Raw genomic sequence first — 13,371 nt, 5'->3', positions numbered from 1 at the left:
GCTCCATTCCGTACATTTTGTTGGCTTCCATGAGTACTTGCTTTTAAACATGGAAGTTATGGATTTTCATCCTCATTAAGTGTTTTTTTTGTGCCATAATACACTGTTTAACATCTGCCTTCTACCTCTCTTCCTGACCCTTACAGAGGCCTGCCTGCAAATATACAACTGGATATAGATGGAGATAGAGAAACTGAGCGCATCTACTCTCTGTTCAACTTGTATATGCCAAAATTGGAGAAAATGCAAGGTAAGGGGGAAAGATCTTTGCACCTCTGATATGCCTAGCAAGGCAAAAACACCTCTGAGAAATTGTATGTTTCAGCTAGACCAACCTTGCAGATCAAATCCCGATTAGCCCTTAGTTAATGTTTCCCTTTCTGCTGCCTTGAGGCGGTTGTACGGATTATTTTTGGCGCAGCGCGCAGTCTCATAGTCTGTACAAAGTTCTTTGCATAATAAACAGTTGTCTGAAATACGGTCTTAAACCGCAGCATCCTAAAATAGAGCGGTCGGAGAGCATAGTTTGGATACTCTGGATTGACAAACCGGAGCGTGGACTAAACCAGGAGTTTACTGAGCCCGAAAAGAAGCACCCGCAAAGTTGAGGTGTCAGTGGAACATGGTTTTATGTTACCAGGAGCCACGTGCACATTCCCTGATTCAGATCCCCAGAAAAGGCTGGATCCAAACAGCTTCCCTCGACAGGCTCTTGCAGAATTATCAACAAAAGATGACCCTTGGGTGTCTGGAGTGATGAGGAGTGAAGTTTGGGCTGGGAACGGTTAAGAGCTAGGGGGACAAAGTGATATAAAGGATAAAAGAAAGAAGAGACAGCAGAGGAAGTTAATACTGGTGGGCATGCCAAGGAAAGTATCCGGTGTACACGGTGCCAGACGAGAAATCCCGATTTAGCACAGGGAGTGGCAGGGAAGCCTTCGCTGTGGCACTGATCTTTAAATAGCACTCTGTTTTATAAAACGAGATATGCCGGTGGTGTCAAACACGGATTGGAAAGCGCTTTAATCCAGCCCTGGCCACCACGCAGTTGCAAACTGCAGATCCTCCACCACTTCCGAGCTGGCTGAACCAGTGCCCGGCCTGCCCCTGGAACGAATCCTCCCTGCCAGAGCCAGCGTCCAGTTTCAGTGTCAGGGGAAAGGACGCGGGGCTGGCACAGGCAAGGGGCAGGTAACTCGACAGCTGGGACTGGAAGAGCAGCACAGCCAGACAGCTCAGGCCAAAGAGTGAAATTCTCTCTTTCTAACGTGCTCACCTACAACGCCAAAGCAGATGACAGAATGAACGTGTTGCAGTTGTCCGTGTAAGCAGTGTCCTGATGTCTTACCAGGAAGGCTCCCTGGTAGGGTAAGGTGGTAATATCAGGACTTGCCCTTCTTTGAGTATTTCCGTAGCAGGCACAGTAATCATGCCATATTGTCCTCGTGCTTGTTGTGTGAATCTTTTGGGGGCAAAGTTGTAAAACATTCTTCCGTGACTACTTCAAACTGCAAGCTAATACCTATTCCTGCACTTTTATTTTTTCCCCAGAGGCCTGCGGCAGCAAGTCTGTGTATGATGGGCCTGAAGAGGAAGAATATTCTACATTCATCATCGATGACCCTAAAGAGACATACAAAACACTAAAGCTGATTATTGAAGGTGTCGGAACTTTAGAGCAGGAGCACGCTCAGTATAAGAGGGATAAATTTAAGAAGACAAAGTATGGAAGCCAGTAAGTATGGGCTGTCACAACAGGTTAACGCTCTGGGGAAATGGTATTTCCCTTGCTTGTGTTCTGGCCTTCATATTCATGTTCAAAAAAGATCCTGAAAATACATAGAAAGTAAGGTTTTGACTTCGTCTATCGCAATATTTTAAGTGTTTAAAGCATAAGGATTTTTTAAATGCTTATTTTTCAACTCATAAAAGTAATTCATAAAAGTAAGTGTGATTATTTTTAATTTTGAGCCCGTGCTTGTGAAACATGCAGTAAATGCCAGAAGGGACATGTATTTACAGGTTTATTTTTGAGAGTTGGTATAAAGGTGGGGAGAATGGTACAGCCCCATGGCCTTAGTTTATGTCCACATAAATAAAGGAGCGCTCTTTGCGTCTCTGACCAAAAATAAATAAAAGCAGGGAACAATTCAGCAACCAGTCAGTTCTTCCACTACAAGGAAGGTGCAGTTTGTAATTACAACTTTGATAATCAAACTTAAGGAAAAGGTTTTTTCTGTTTCTTTCTGTTCTGACGTTCTGGTTTCTGGGCAGAAAATTCTCTATATAATTTGCTGTTGTTGCTGTTAATTCTAGAGAACATCCCATTGGTGACAAGAGCTTCCAGACTTACATCAGGCAGCAGTCGGAGATCTCAGCGCATTCCATATGAAGTGCAAAGGACACACCACAGACAGTGCTGAAGGGCGAAGCTGAACAGCAAAGCAAAAGGGAAGCCACACATGTAGCAAAACGTATGGATAAGTGTCAAGCTTACAAACTCGGAGACTTGCTGAACATACTGTCTTTTCAAGGAACTGTTGTAATGGTTGCTATGCACTTTATTCATCTGGTTATTGACAGATGATGAAACTCTGCCTTCTAGGCAGCTGTTGTCACGTGTATTTTTAAATTCGCTTTGGTTTCTTGGAATCTAGTGATCAGTTCAATGATCAAGGTGTGTGGACTTCATCTTGACAACTCCCATGCAACTCCTTACGTTTCAGAAACCGAGCGTGCTGCTGACATGCAGCATTTTCTAGAATTGTTGTTTGTTACTGTTTTTGTTCCCGATTCATGTATATTATGCCACACCCCTGCGTGCTCTCTTAGGAACAGCTTAGTAACACTTGGCTTTTCATGCCTGCATTTAGAACAGAAGCAGAGGAAAAAAAAACCTCTGGTGTAATCTCTTTCATTGTAGCTTGTATTATGAGCAGGCCAAGGAGCAGACCTTTTGTTTTTACAGCAGCATAATTTTTTTGCTAAATGTGCACAGTTTTTAATAGAAATTCAGATCTGAATGGTACTCTTGATATTTTTGAGATACAAAGTCATTTCTCCAGCCACAGTCAGCAGACTTTGCTTCTGAAGATGAAATCCCAGTGGTGTAGTAAAACTGACTCTCAGAAATGTGAGCAAGAAAGAAATGAACTCATGTCAGAGCCACTCGTCTCTTTTTATACAGCCCAACAATGGCAATGTTTGAAAGTCTGCCAGCCGAAAGGTGAAGTGAGCTGATTTTGATGACCTTTTTACTGCCACAGCACGAAGGCTGAATGGAAGACAGGCCTGGCAGCTGAGACACACTGAGTCCCAGGCACAAAAGCTGTCAAGATGGCTTTTATGTGAAAGGATGTTTAAGCACTGGAGTCCACGTTACCCTAGTACTACTCGCTTTTCTGGAAAATAGATTTCTAGCTTTCCCAAACTGGTTTTAAACACTTTTTTTTAATTTTTTTTTGAGAGGGAGAGAGACCTGCTAAAGGCTACTTAGTGTATTAACACATGTAATGGTAACTCGTTAATGTTCTGAGTGTATTAAAAACGGGATGGGCTGCGTATCTCACTAATACCAACACAAGTCGTTAGGGAGGGGAATAAAGATCTGCTAAATACGAGACATATATTTATGTAAGCTGTTTAGTTGTACTCAGTAACCTTCCTCTGTATAAGGGTCTGATTTACAAGACGTCTGGCTTTGATGTCACGGAAGCCTGCATGATGGACTTGAAGCTTCTGTGGCCTGGAGCTAGTGCTGGTTTGACGCTGAATTGGGACAGAAAGCATCCAGCTGTCAGCTCAACGTGAAGGTAGCTGGATCTTTGCTGGAGGTCTTACAGAGTAACTCTCCACCCTGTCCTTGCACCTGATGTGACTTGAGATGGCCGAATGGCCTTGAATGCCTCCGTTTCTTAGTGATGCTCTTAGGAATGAGGTTTTCTTTTTGTTTGAGTATGCAGTAGACCACCTCCTAGCAGACAATAAACAATCTTTTATTCGTCTTCGCCCAGCAGACTGGGGAAAGGGAAATACCGCGTCGCAGAGGTGCATTTTGGACTCCGAGCTTTTAGCTGCCATGAACTGCAATTTTTAACCTGTATTTGTAACTTAATATTGTTTATAAAATACTAATGACCTGTTACGTGTGTTCTACTTGCCAATTAAAAGAAATGTTTTATTTCTGAAGGCTGCGTGTGCATCCGGAGTCTCCTTAGGTTCCTAATGGTCACCCAGGGGTGCTGTTGGCTGGCACACCGTCAGCTGGTTGGAGTTGGGCTGTGGATGGAGCAGTTTTTGCCCAGCTTCACATTGGCCTTTTCAGCTGGTTCCTTGTGTTATTACCTAGTTGCTGGTGCATGGAGCATGCCATGGTGTTTGCAGAAGTGTTCTTTAGTGTCTGCTGGAGGTCTCCAGGGTTTACCAGTCCTCCCTGGGGACTCACGTGAGTGAAGCTTTGGCTCTGAGGTGCTCTGTGACTGTCACCCGAACAGACACGAGCGTTTCTGAGAAGCGTCTGGAGGAAACCTGCTGCAGACCCACACCAGCTGAGCGACCGTGGTGGTTTAGCTGGTAGACCGCAGCTGAAAAAGAAAACCAAGCTGACGGTGGACAGCTCGACACTGGCCTCTTTATGAAGGTGAACTCGACCACAATACGCAAGGGTGTGCTTCTGCCGAGGAGTTTTCAGCCATTCTATAAAATCAAGGTTTTGAGTAAATCTGGTAGTAAACTGACACAGGATTGGTAAGAAATAAGAAGATTTATAAATGCAGAATTTCTGTAACACTGTTCTCAGGTCTGTCTGCCTTCCACTCAGCCTCATTCCGTGTATACAAAGACGTCCTTCTAACCCCTCTTGCCTTGCTGCTGTTTATTCCTTGCAGTGATGTCTCCACCTGTCACTGTAGGCTCTGATTTCCCAGGGAGGCACAGCTGGCCCTGGGAGAGCCAGAAACTTTAACCAGTGGAATCGTGGAGACCGAGAGGGCTTAAAATGAGCACCTTGATTTCCAGGTACTGCATCAGGGCACAGTGCAACCCCCTTGCTGTCTGGATCCTGTGGCTGAATTTCCTACGGGTGATTTTCAGCACTCTTAGCCTTGGCAAACGTCTGGAAATCTTGAATTTTGGAGTGCCAAAGCACAGTTCATTCTTGTGGAGCTTCTCCCGGCGTCACACAGCCATGGCAGTGCTTAAGTCAACAGGAAACCTTTGGAAGTCGCTTTTCTATGGCATGACATGGCATGGTGGGTTGATGAGAGGGTTGTGGGCACCAGGAGCGACAAGCCTTGCACATGCCGACGGCTTCTCCAAGCTCTGCTGGCACCAGTGGCTCTCGGTTCTTCGCTCAGTAAGAAAAGAAATTGGTGGGAACTCGTGTGTAGCTCGGCTGTAATTCCTGCTCCCCTGCAGGAGCCCTGCTCTCGGCAGCTGTGACACCCTATGCCTGCGATGGCAATGAGCGGAGAGGCTGGCAGCTGAGGAAAGCAGCTTTTATAAATAGCCGGGCTGGGCCGTGATGGCTGGAGACACAAGTGCTCGGCCTCCTGCTGCACCACGGTGCGAGGAAGGCCGCCCCGTGGTCTTCCTCAGTCAGCAGGGGGAAGGCTGTCCCTGTGAGTGTGGCTTGTGTAAGCGTGACAGCGCCCTGTTACTGAACCAGTCAGTCCCTGATGTCTCATTGACGCCCCCAGGAAACGAGATTTGTGCCCCAAATCACCTCAGAGACAGCCCCAAGGCAGAGCAGATGGGATCTGTCCCTGCGCCCCTGCCTCCGGCCTGTGGTGCCACGGGGCCTCCTCAGGCCGCTAGGTGGGGGTGCTCCCATGCAGGATCCGTCCCGCAGCCCCACCGCTCTCCTTTGTTGTTGTCCCCAGCTGTTAATTAAAGCTGGAAAGCAGAGCCTCAGGTTTGTTCATAAACGGCCTCATGCAGAGGACTAGCACCTGTTAGGTGACACGGTGAGAGGTGAGGATGGAGGGGCCGTGTCTCAGCCCAAACTGCTATTTGGGGTCCTGCTGCTGGTCCCTCTCACGCTTATTTTCTGTGGGCTACATGTCCCCGTGCTCTTCCATCAGGGGATTTTTATAGCAGTTTAGGTGAGAAGTGCTGGGGAAATGCAGGAGGGAGGTTCGTCTCGCAGCAGAGAAGTGTGTGTGCGCCTAGGCTGCACTTTTCAGTGTGCAAAAGCCTGTGAGAGGGAGAAGAAGTCAGTGTTAAACACGCTGTCCTTTCTTCTGCCATCTGCCTTATTTTTCCTGTGACAGGCAGAGGTGAGATGGCACCAGATTTCCACTCAGCAGCAAGTCGAGAGGCCATTTCCCTCTACCAACAGCTGTCCGTGTACCTCACACGTTTCCGAAGGCTGGGGAAGCTCTCCTGGGCAGAAAGCTTTTCCACGAATGCCAAGCTCTCCAGGTTTGGCAACTGAAAAGGATGAGAGAAAATTTATTTCCAAGAGACCCACTGGAGCATAACTCTTTGCCCTCGATGCCTTCAGCACCTTGCTGCTTTCATGGGCGACTGAGAGCAGGGCTGTGTGCTCTAGGAGCAGGTTGGGTTTGCTTTAAACACTCAGCACGATGCACTGAACAAACCTTTTCCTCGGGCAGTGAGAAACCCACAGCTGATGCTCGGCAAACAAAGGGAGAGTCAGGTTGGGTGCTGAGGGCTCGGTGGTCGATGCTTTGCCCCGAGGAATCCCCCAGCACCCTGTCTCCTCCTCTCCCTTGTGCCTCTCTCCTGCCTGAGGTCTTCGGGAGACGCCTCCTTGAAATGCGAGGGGCAGCGCTGCTCTACCCGAATACCTCGCCCCTGAATAGCTCTAACCAGCCTCGCAGCTGCCGATGGAAAGAGCTTTTCTTTTCCTATTCTCCTCCCTGAGATCATTTTTACCGGAGGAAACGTGTCAGTCGCAGCGCCGGGCTCGCGGGGGGCCGGCCAGGCGTCTCCGCAGGCTGGGTTTCCTCACCCTATTCCGAGCGACCGAGCCGCTTGGCAGCTGCCTGCGGAAAAAAAAAAAAAAAAAAAAAAAACAAGGCTGAGAGGCTGCCGTGGAGGAAAGTGGACGTCCTGCAGGCCATTATCTGATGTTTTCCAGACGACGTCTCTGTCTGGCAGCAAGCTCTCTGCTCCTTCAGCATCTTCAAAAGGCGGATAAAGGAATTGGGCCCGCTTCTCCAGGGGCAGGTTTGCCAATTCTGGTTCCAACTATTTCATCACGGGCTCAGCTAACAACCACGTTAACCCCTTGGGCTACAGCTCCCCGTCTGCTGCCCGTTTAAGCTTGTAAAGTTTGTTTTAAGCCCCTGCTTCCCACTTCCCTGCCCTCTGAGCCTGTCCAGCGTTGTGTGTTCGCCCCCCTGCCATGGGGAGCTGTGCAGGCAGCACTGGTGGAAAGCACGATGTGAGCATCCTCTGTCAGACGCTGGATGTCACGTAGGAGCCTAGAGGGGGGAAAAAAAAGACCAAGAAACACAGCCATGGCCCAACTCATCAGCACAACTGAATTAGCGCAGTGGTTAACCCCGTCTCTTGCTGTGAGCAGCTCAGTGGTGCTACCTCATGGCCAGAGGGAAAACTACTTTGGCCTCCCAGTCTTGCTTTTTTTTTGTTATTTCTCTTGCAAGTGGAGCGTGGTGTGTCCCCCGTTCAGTGCTGTGATGAGCTACCTGTGGCTGCTGCAGAGGCACGGCCTGTGGCAACCTGAGGGCTGAAACCTGTAGAGAGAGGCCTGGTGGCTCCTCACCAACCGAGGCTGGCTGCTGGGGGCAGCCATCAGCTCTCCTTCATCCATGTGAGACCCCCATCAGGAGATCTTCTCCCAGGGGCAGCAGACAGGGCCCTCACTGCCCACCTTGCACACAAGGAATCACCTCTGGTGCCTGGGAGCCTCCTTGGGAGGTCCCGTGAAGGAGCAGAGCAGCATCTTGCCTAAGCATTCCCATATGCACAACGTTGGGTCTGATATGAGGTAAGATTTTGGGATCCCGGTGACAGAGACATGCCAGGTATGTAGGAGGGGAAAAGAGAGGCCTGGAGATGCTCACCCCAAACCGGAGGCTGCTGGAGCACCAGCATCAGAAGGCAAGGGCCGTGGAGGGCAGGGAAAAGTGCCCACACACTTTTCCACGTACAGAGGCTTATTCGGCCCAGGGAGGCTCCTCCTCTCCCTGCTTTTGGGACCTGGAAGGAGCTTTCGGTGACCTACAGGGGAATTTACACAATCTCCCAGCACTTTTTACTTCCTGCCCGTGGCTTCACATGGTTTCCAAGAACCCCACAAGCACGCATGACATGTGCTGAGCCACCACCGGGCAGGAGAGGTGCTGGCTCTGCAAGCCTGCGCAGGCAGCAAGAGAGAGGAGCCCAGCCAAATTACTTTTTTGGTAAGGTTTTCTTTCAAAAAAAAAAAAAAAATCAGAAATATAAATTTAAGCTAAGTTTAAGTCCCTAGAAAGCCCCATGGAAGAGCATCGGTACTGCTTGTGGGGGAACACTCGGCTGGAATTTGGAGCAGGAAACTTGAGTCTTCTGAGAGGACTATTATACCTTTAGCTTGACTTCATATTTTTTTTTTGTGGTGTTTGATGTGTGCTAATTGTGCTATGCTTTCACTAGGGCAAAATTCTGACAGCCCCAGCTCAAGAAAGTGCAACCTTAGACTTCAAAATCTGATCCAGCTGCTCTAGGTTTAAAAAAAATAAATAAATTGTTCAAGATGTTAAAGTTGAGAAAGGGTCTTTCCTATTTTCTTTGTTTGTGTCTTTTTATGTGTTCACAACTGCGTGCTCCATGGCTGTGTGTGCAAGCACGCTGTGTGTGCAGGTGCATCTTTGTTTCCCACTCACCGTCTGCCAGCAGGTCCTGTTGCATACCCTCAGCCGAGTGATAGTCAAAACAAACCAGGTGTGATATTGCAAGCAAAAAGAAAAAGAAAAAGAAAAAAAAAGAAGCCCACAGGATAAACCACACCGCATACGCAGCCAGAAATACAAACCATGTGCTCTTCGGCACTGCTTGCCAATGTTTCACACGTCTCCAACTCCTAACACGTGTGTTCCCTGTAGTTACTTCCACTGACAATAGCTCTTCTTTTCTGAGCTGTCTTTCCTGGATGTTTTAAAGGTGGTCATCCTCTGAAAGGTATCACCCTCTGGAAGAGACTTATTTTGATGAGATGCTGCATGACCCAGGCGCACGAGCTGCGATACTGCAGAATAAAGGTCTCACCCGTGGGAGCTGGAAATCCCATTTTTCAAGCATGTTCCAGATGTTACATACACCAGCATCTTCCAGAGAAGGAAGAAAATAACTTTTAAATACGTTTTCTGATTCTTTTGTGAAGCAGAAAAAGCATCCAGGGGAAGTGTCCTATGGCAGAGGACATGACGCCAGCAGAGCCAGGCCCTATCAGTGAGTCTCCAGCAATTAAAAAACTTTTCATGTTATACTCCCTGTCTGTGCTGTGATGAATTCACGTGTGGTGCTGCCCAAGGACAGCTCTGAGCACTTCTTCAAGCACATGGTGCCGTCACGCTTTCTGGCAGCCCAGCAACGTTGGGCTGTATTGTGCTGGACCAGTGGGAGCCAGCCTTTGGAAGCGTTTTGGTATTTTGGCTGGGGAACAACGGGTGGCTGTCCTTTCTCATTTTGGTTTTTACATCAGCAAAACTCCCTTTTCAAACTGCTGCTGCCCCTGCAATGCTCACCGAGGAAAACCCCTCTCAGAGCCTCCAGCTTTCTCTCCCGGCCCCAATTCCTGCCATTTGGTCTGCAGTGGTTTCACCAGAGCTAGGGTTGAGGCATATTCCTGTTAGGGTGAGAGCTGGCGTCTTGCTCACCTTCTTCCCCTGGACACTACACTTAATGTATGTGCATGAAGATCACTTTGAGCTGTCATCCCAGCCCATGGCTTCTGTTCCAAGTTCATTGTAGATATTCAAAATCAGATCAGATACTCAAAATTGGCAGATTTCTCAGCCTAAATCTCCAAAAAGCTGCTGTCCTGTCAGGTATTGTCCTGACACTAACTCCCTCATAATCCCCCTTGAATCATTTTGAGTCTCTCCCTGTAAACTCACAGAGATGATGCCAAAAGCAAATGCGGTGGGATGTATGAACACAAACCAAAACATAAACAGAGGAGGAGTGGCAGAAAAAAGCCTAGAAAATACAACAAAGATCGAGAGACCTACATACTGATGAAAAATTGAATATACGAAACTCTTTCAGCCACAAAAACCTATGCAGTGAGAGGGACTGGCAGCAAATAATGTAAAGAATATAAGGAAAACCCATCAGTTAGCCTTCATCCAAAGTACATTGCAATACCCAAGACAGATGAAGAGCACTGTATTTTTAGGAGCCTAAAGTGCGAAAATCTTTTGACGCAACAATCCCCACCAAGGGCAGCTGTGCCAGACACACTGCCAAGCCTCTCCTTCTACTGTACGTCCATTTCTCATCCCCTACTGCTTTACGTTTTTATCCTTTTACCAGATGTTCCTCGCATACCTTACAGGCGCTCACAGCACTGCGAACCTCCCCCTGCGAATCTCCGTCCTGCCTGTGCATCCCATTTGGTTTCAGAAAGGAGTTGGGGAAAACTGTGGGGAAAAATGCATGCCATGGGCAAGCAAAAATGCATGGATTGGGAGACTTCCAGCTCAGCAAATGCTTTGTCTGCCAGTTGATGGGGGAGTGCTGCAGGGACGTGTGCTCACCTGTCCCTACAGCCTTTCTCTGCACCTTCTAGCAGCTGTGTATCAATGGTACTGGGCTGGATGGACATTTATTTGACATGTTTCAACCATTCTGACGTGCCCAAGATTAGCGTGGATACCCAGCCCCTCTTGTTCCTGTTATTTCCAGGAGGTCTTTCCCAGAGCCCCAAATACAGGACCTGTATTTGGAAGATGCATGCCCGACATTGCAGACGGGCAACTGCTCTCGGCTCGTTGCTGGTGGTCGCTGAAGTTTAAGCCACTTGCTCAAAGCTGAGAGTACTTCTTCTGTTTTTCAAATTCTTTGTTCTGCTGCAGGACAGAAGCGAGGCTTCCCAAAGTTTTCCGTGAGATCTCCTTGTTCCCAGCAGAGATAATACCTCCGGGTAAACACAGATTCAGACCAGTTGAAAGATGTTAATCATTTCCATGTCGACGAATTCCCCTCTGGATGAGAAATGTGATGGCTACAGGAGTAAGGACTCCGTGCTGCTTTCACTCCCTCGCCTGGCTCAGGTGGTTTCCTTCAGGTCACAGCAGGAAACTGCAACTGGGCACAGTGCTGGGCTCTTACCTGTAGGAGATCCTGGAGGTTGCTCAGGAGAGAGTCCTCAGGCTGCCTTCATATGCACACCAAGTATAAAAGAAACACGGAAAATAAGGACATGCTTGACTGCAGCATGTAAATGCATTTGTATCTTCAGCAATTGTATTGAGAAAGGTCATTAATCTTCGGCAGATTTTATCAGGACTAAGCTGTCTTCTGTGAAAAATTGTGTTTGTCTTTCCCTTGTTCAGTTACCAGATGCAATACTTAGCAAAATTCCCTCCATACCTGTGGGTTGGCAGCTGCAGCGGGCTGTGTTCCCCTCCATCTGCATGACTTTTGGGTCATTTGGCAGGTTTCAAGTCTGAACCCTTTTTTTTTAAAAAAAAAAAAAAAAAAAAAAGCAACACAGCTGATTCCCTCCGGGCTAAGAAGTGTCTGAGAAAAAATCCTTCCAAATTTGTACTGGGTATTACTGTTACCATCAGCTTTATTTCCCTGTTTAGTCTCATTCGTGCTCACTGAAGTGACCTTTCTCCTTACCACATTCAAGCGAAACAGGCAGCAGTCCGGGTTATGATGAGATGTTAACTGCCCAGCGTTTCCTCAGCACCAGACAGTCACCACTCACCTGCCTTAAAACATTTCCCTAATTCTCAGATAAAGCCCAAGCGAGCAGCCTGCAAGGGTCATCCGAGGAAGGTGCCTTCATGAGCATGTCACGCATGTAGCAGCATCACGGGTGCCTTGCAATGCTGGAACCGAGACCTCTCGGTGAGGCCAAGTGAAGTGGTGCCACCTGGATGGAAAAACAGGCAAGAGAAGTGTTAGTCAGTGTATGTGTTCTCCTTCCCCACGGTGAAAACTGGATCTGGTGCATCTTCTGCCCGAGGCTGGTGAAAGCCCAAAGGTGATGGGAGCATCTCAGTCTCCCCAGTCCTTATTCCACACCCGACATCTCGCTCCTCTGCTCCCTGAGGAGGTAAAGGAGTAGCTGGTTTGAATTTAAGCTTCATTTAGCAAAAAAAATAAATGGTCTTTTATCATGAAAGACCATTCTGTTCAACTCACTGTTGCAAAATCAGCTCTGCTTGGGCCGAAAGGCAGCATACCACTGAACGACACCGCTTATAAATGTAGGAAAACCAAGCTCATGATGTACCTTAAGCTCTGTTTCTGAGCTGATTATTTTTGCAGAACACAATATTATTTCCTTCTAAGGACAGAATCTGCCTTTTTTCTTTTCTTTTTTTTTTTTTTTTGTCTCTTGTTATAATTGTGCTTTGTTTTGCCACATGCTTGTGGCTCTTCGGCCTGCGCTCTTATTTTCGTATTGCCCCGCTTGGCAAAGGCACTGGGGCTGTGGTGCCGAGTATTTGTCTTCAGGTCCCTGATGGCTGTGGCTTTCCAGTATCTGGTATGGTCCTGAGAGGAGAGAAAAGGCTAATATCTGCGGGGTGAAATCACAGCTCTGTGGACAGCAATGGCAGCATGCCCACTGCCTTCACCCCGGCCGCGTGTGAGCGGCAGCTTATCTTCATGGCCGGGTGAGGAGACACAGAAATGTCCCTCATCTTCTGCCTCCACATGGCCCCAAAAGAAAGGGGAAAGAGGTCTGGTGGCTGCTCCCAGGCAGGAGACAGGAAAGACCCTGTTGCAGAAAAAAAAAAATAAATTTAAATGATGTCTGTACCTAAATATGATTTTTTCCAAATGGGCCAGAAATGTGACTTCCAAAATAACTGTCTCCACCCTTCATTCCCAGTAGTCCATGCCCCCATATCCAGTGTGGTACATGATACCTCACCCTTCAGCATCCCAGTCCTTCCCCCAGGGCAGTTTGTGTGAGCGTAAATCAAACAACGGTTTTAGCGAGCTGCTATCTCCTCCAGGCAGCTATTTTGGTACTTTGGGTAAGATTATAGCCATTTGCCTGTTTGTAGGATACGGTTTCATGATCGGCTCAAGCAAGCTTGCGTGGCTGCTGAAGACATAAATTATTAAGTTGCCGGGACTGCATTCGCCACATCCATAAAAAGTTTATTGCCCCGGCCTTGAATGATCAGCATTTTCTCCCATTTATCCCTGTGTCATGCA

General features: G+C 47.8%; 1 protein-coding gene across 1 annotated transcript in view; it reads left to right on the top strand.

Annotated features, from left to right (window-relative positions):
* The window catches only part of RASA3 (RAS p21 protein activator 3), a 103,902-nt gene extending 99,720 nt beyond the window's left edge, over positions 1 to 4,182 (top strand). Inside the window, exons 22-24 of the mRNA XM_084298756.1 lie at positions 147 to 250; positions 1,552 to 1,735; positions 2,317 to 4,182. Of these exons, the coding sequence (XP_084154882.1) occupies positions 147 to 250; positions 1,552 to 1,735; positions 2,317 to 2,392 (364 nt within the window). The 3' untranslated portion in view covers positions 2,393 to 4,182. The remainder of the gene's footprint in view (positions 1 to 146; positions 251 to 1,551; positions 1,736 to 2,316) is intronic.
* Positions 4,183 to 13,371: the final 9,189 nt, after the last annotated feature.

The sequence above is a fragment of the Netta rufina genome, assembly GCF_964035555.1.
Source record: "Netta rufina genome assembly, chromosome: 1".
In the NCBI taxonomy this organism is placed as follows: domain Eukaryota; kingdom Metazoa; phylum Chordata; class Aves; order Anseriformes; family Anatidae; genus Netta; species Netta rufina.
This window is presented reverse-complemented; position numbering and strand designations above follow the sequence as displayed.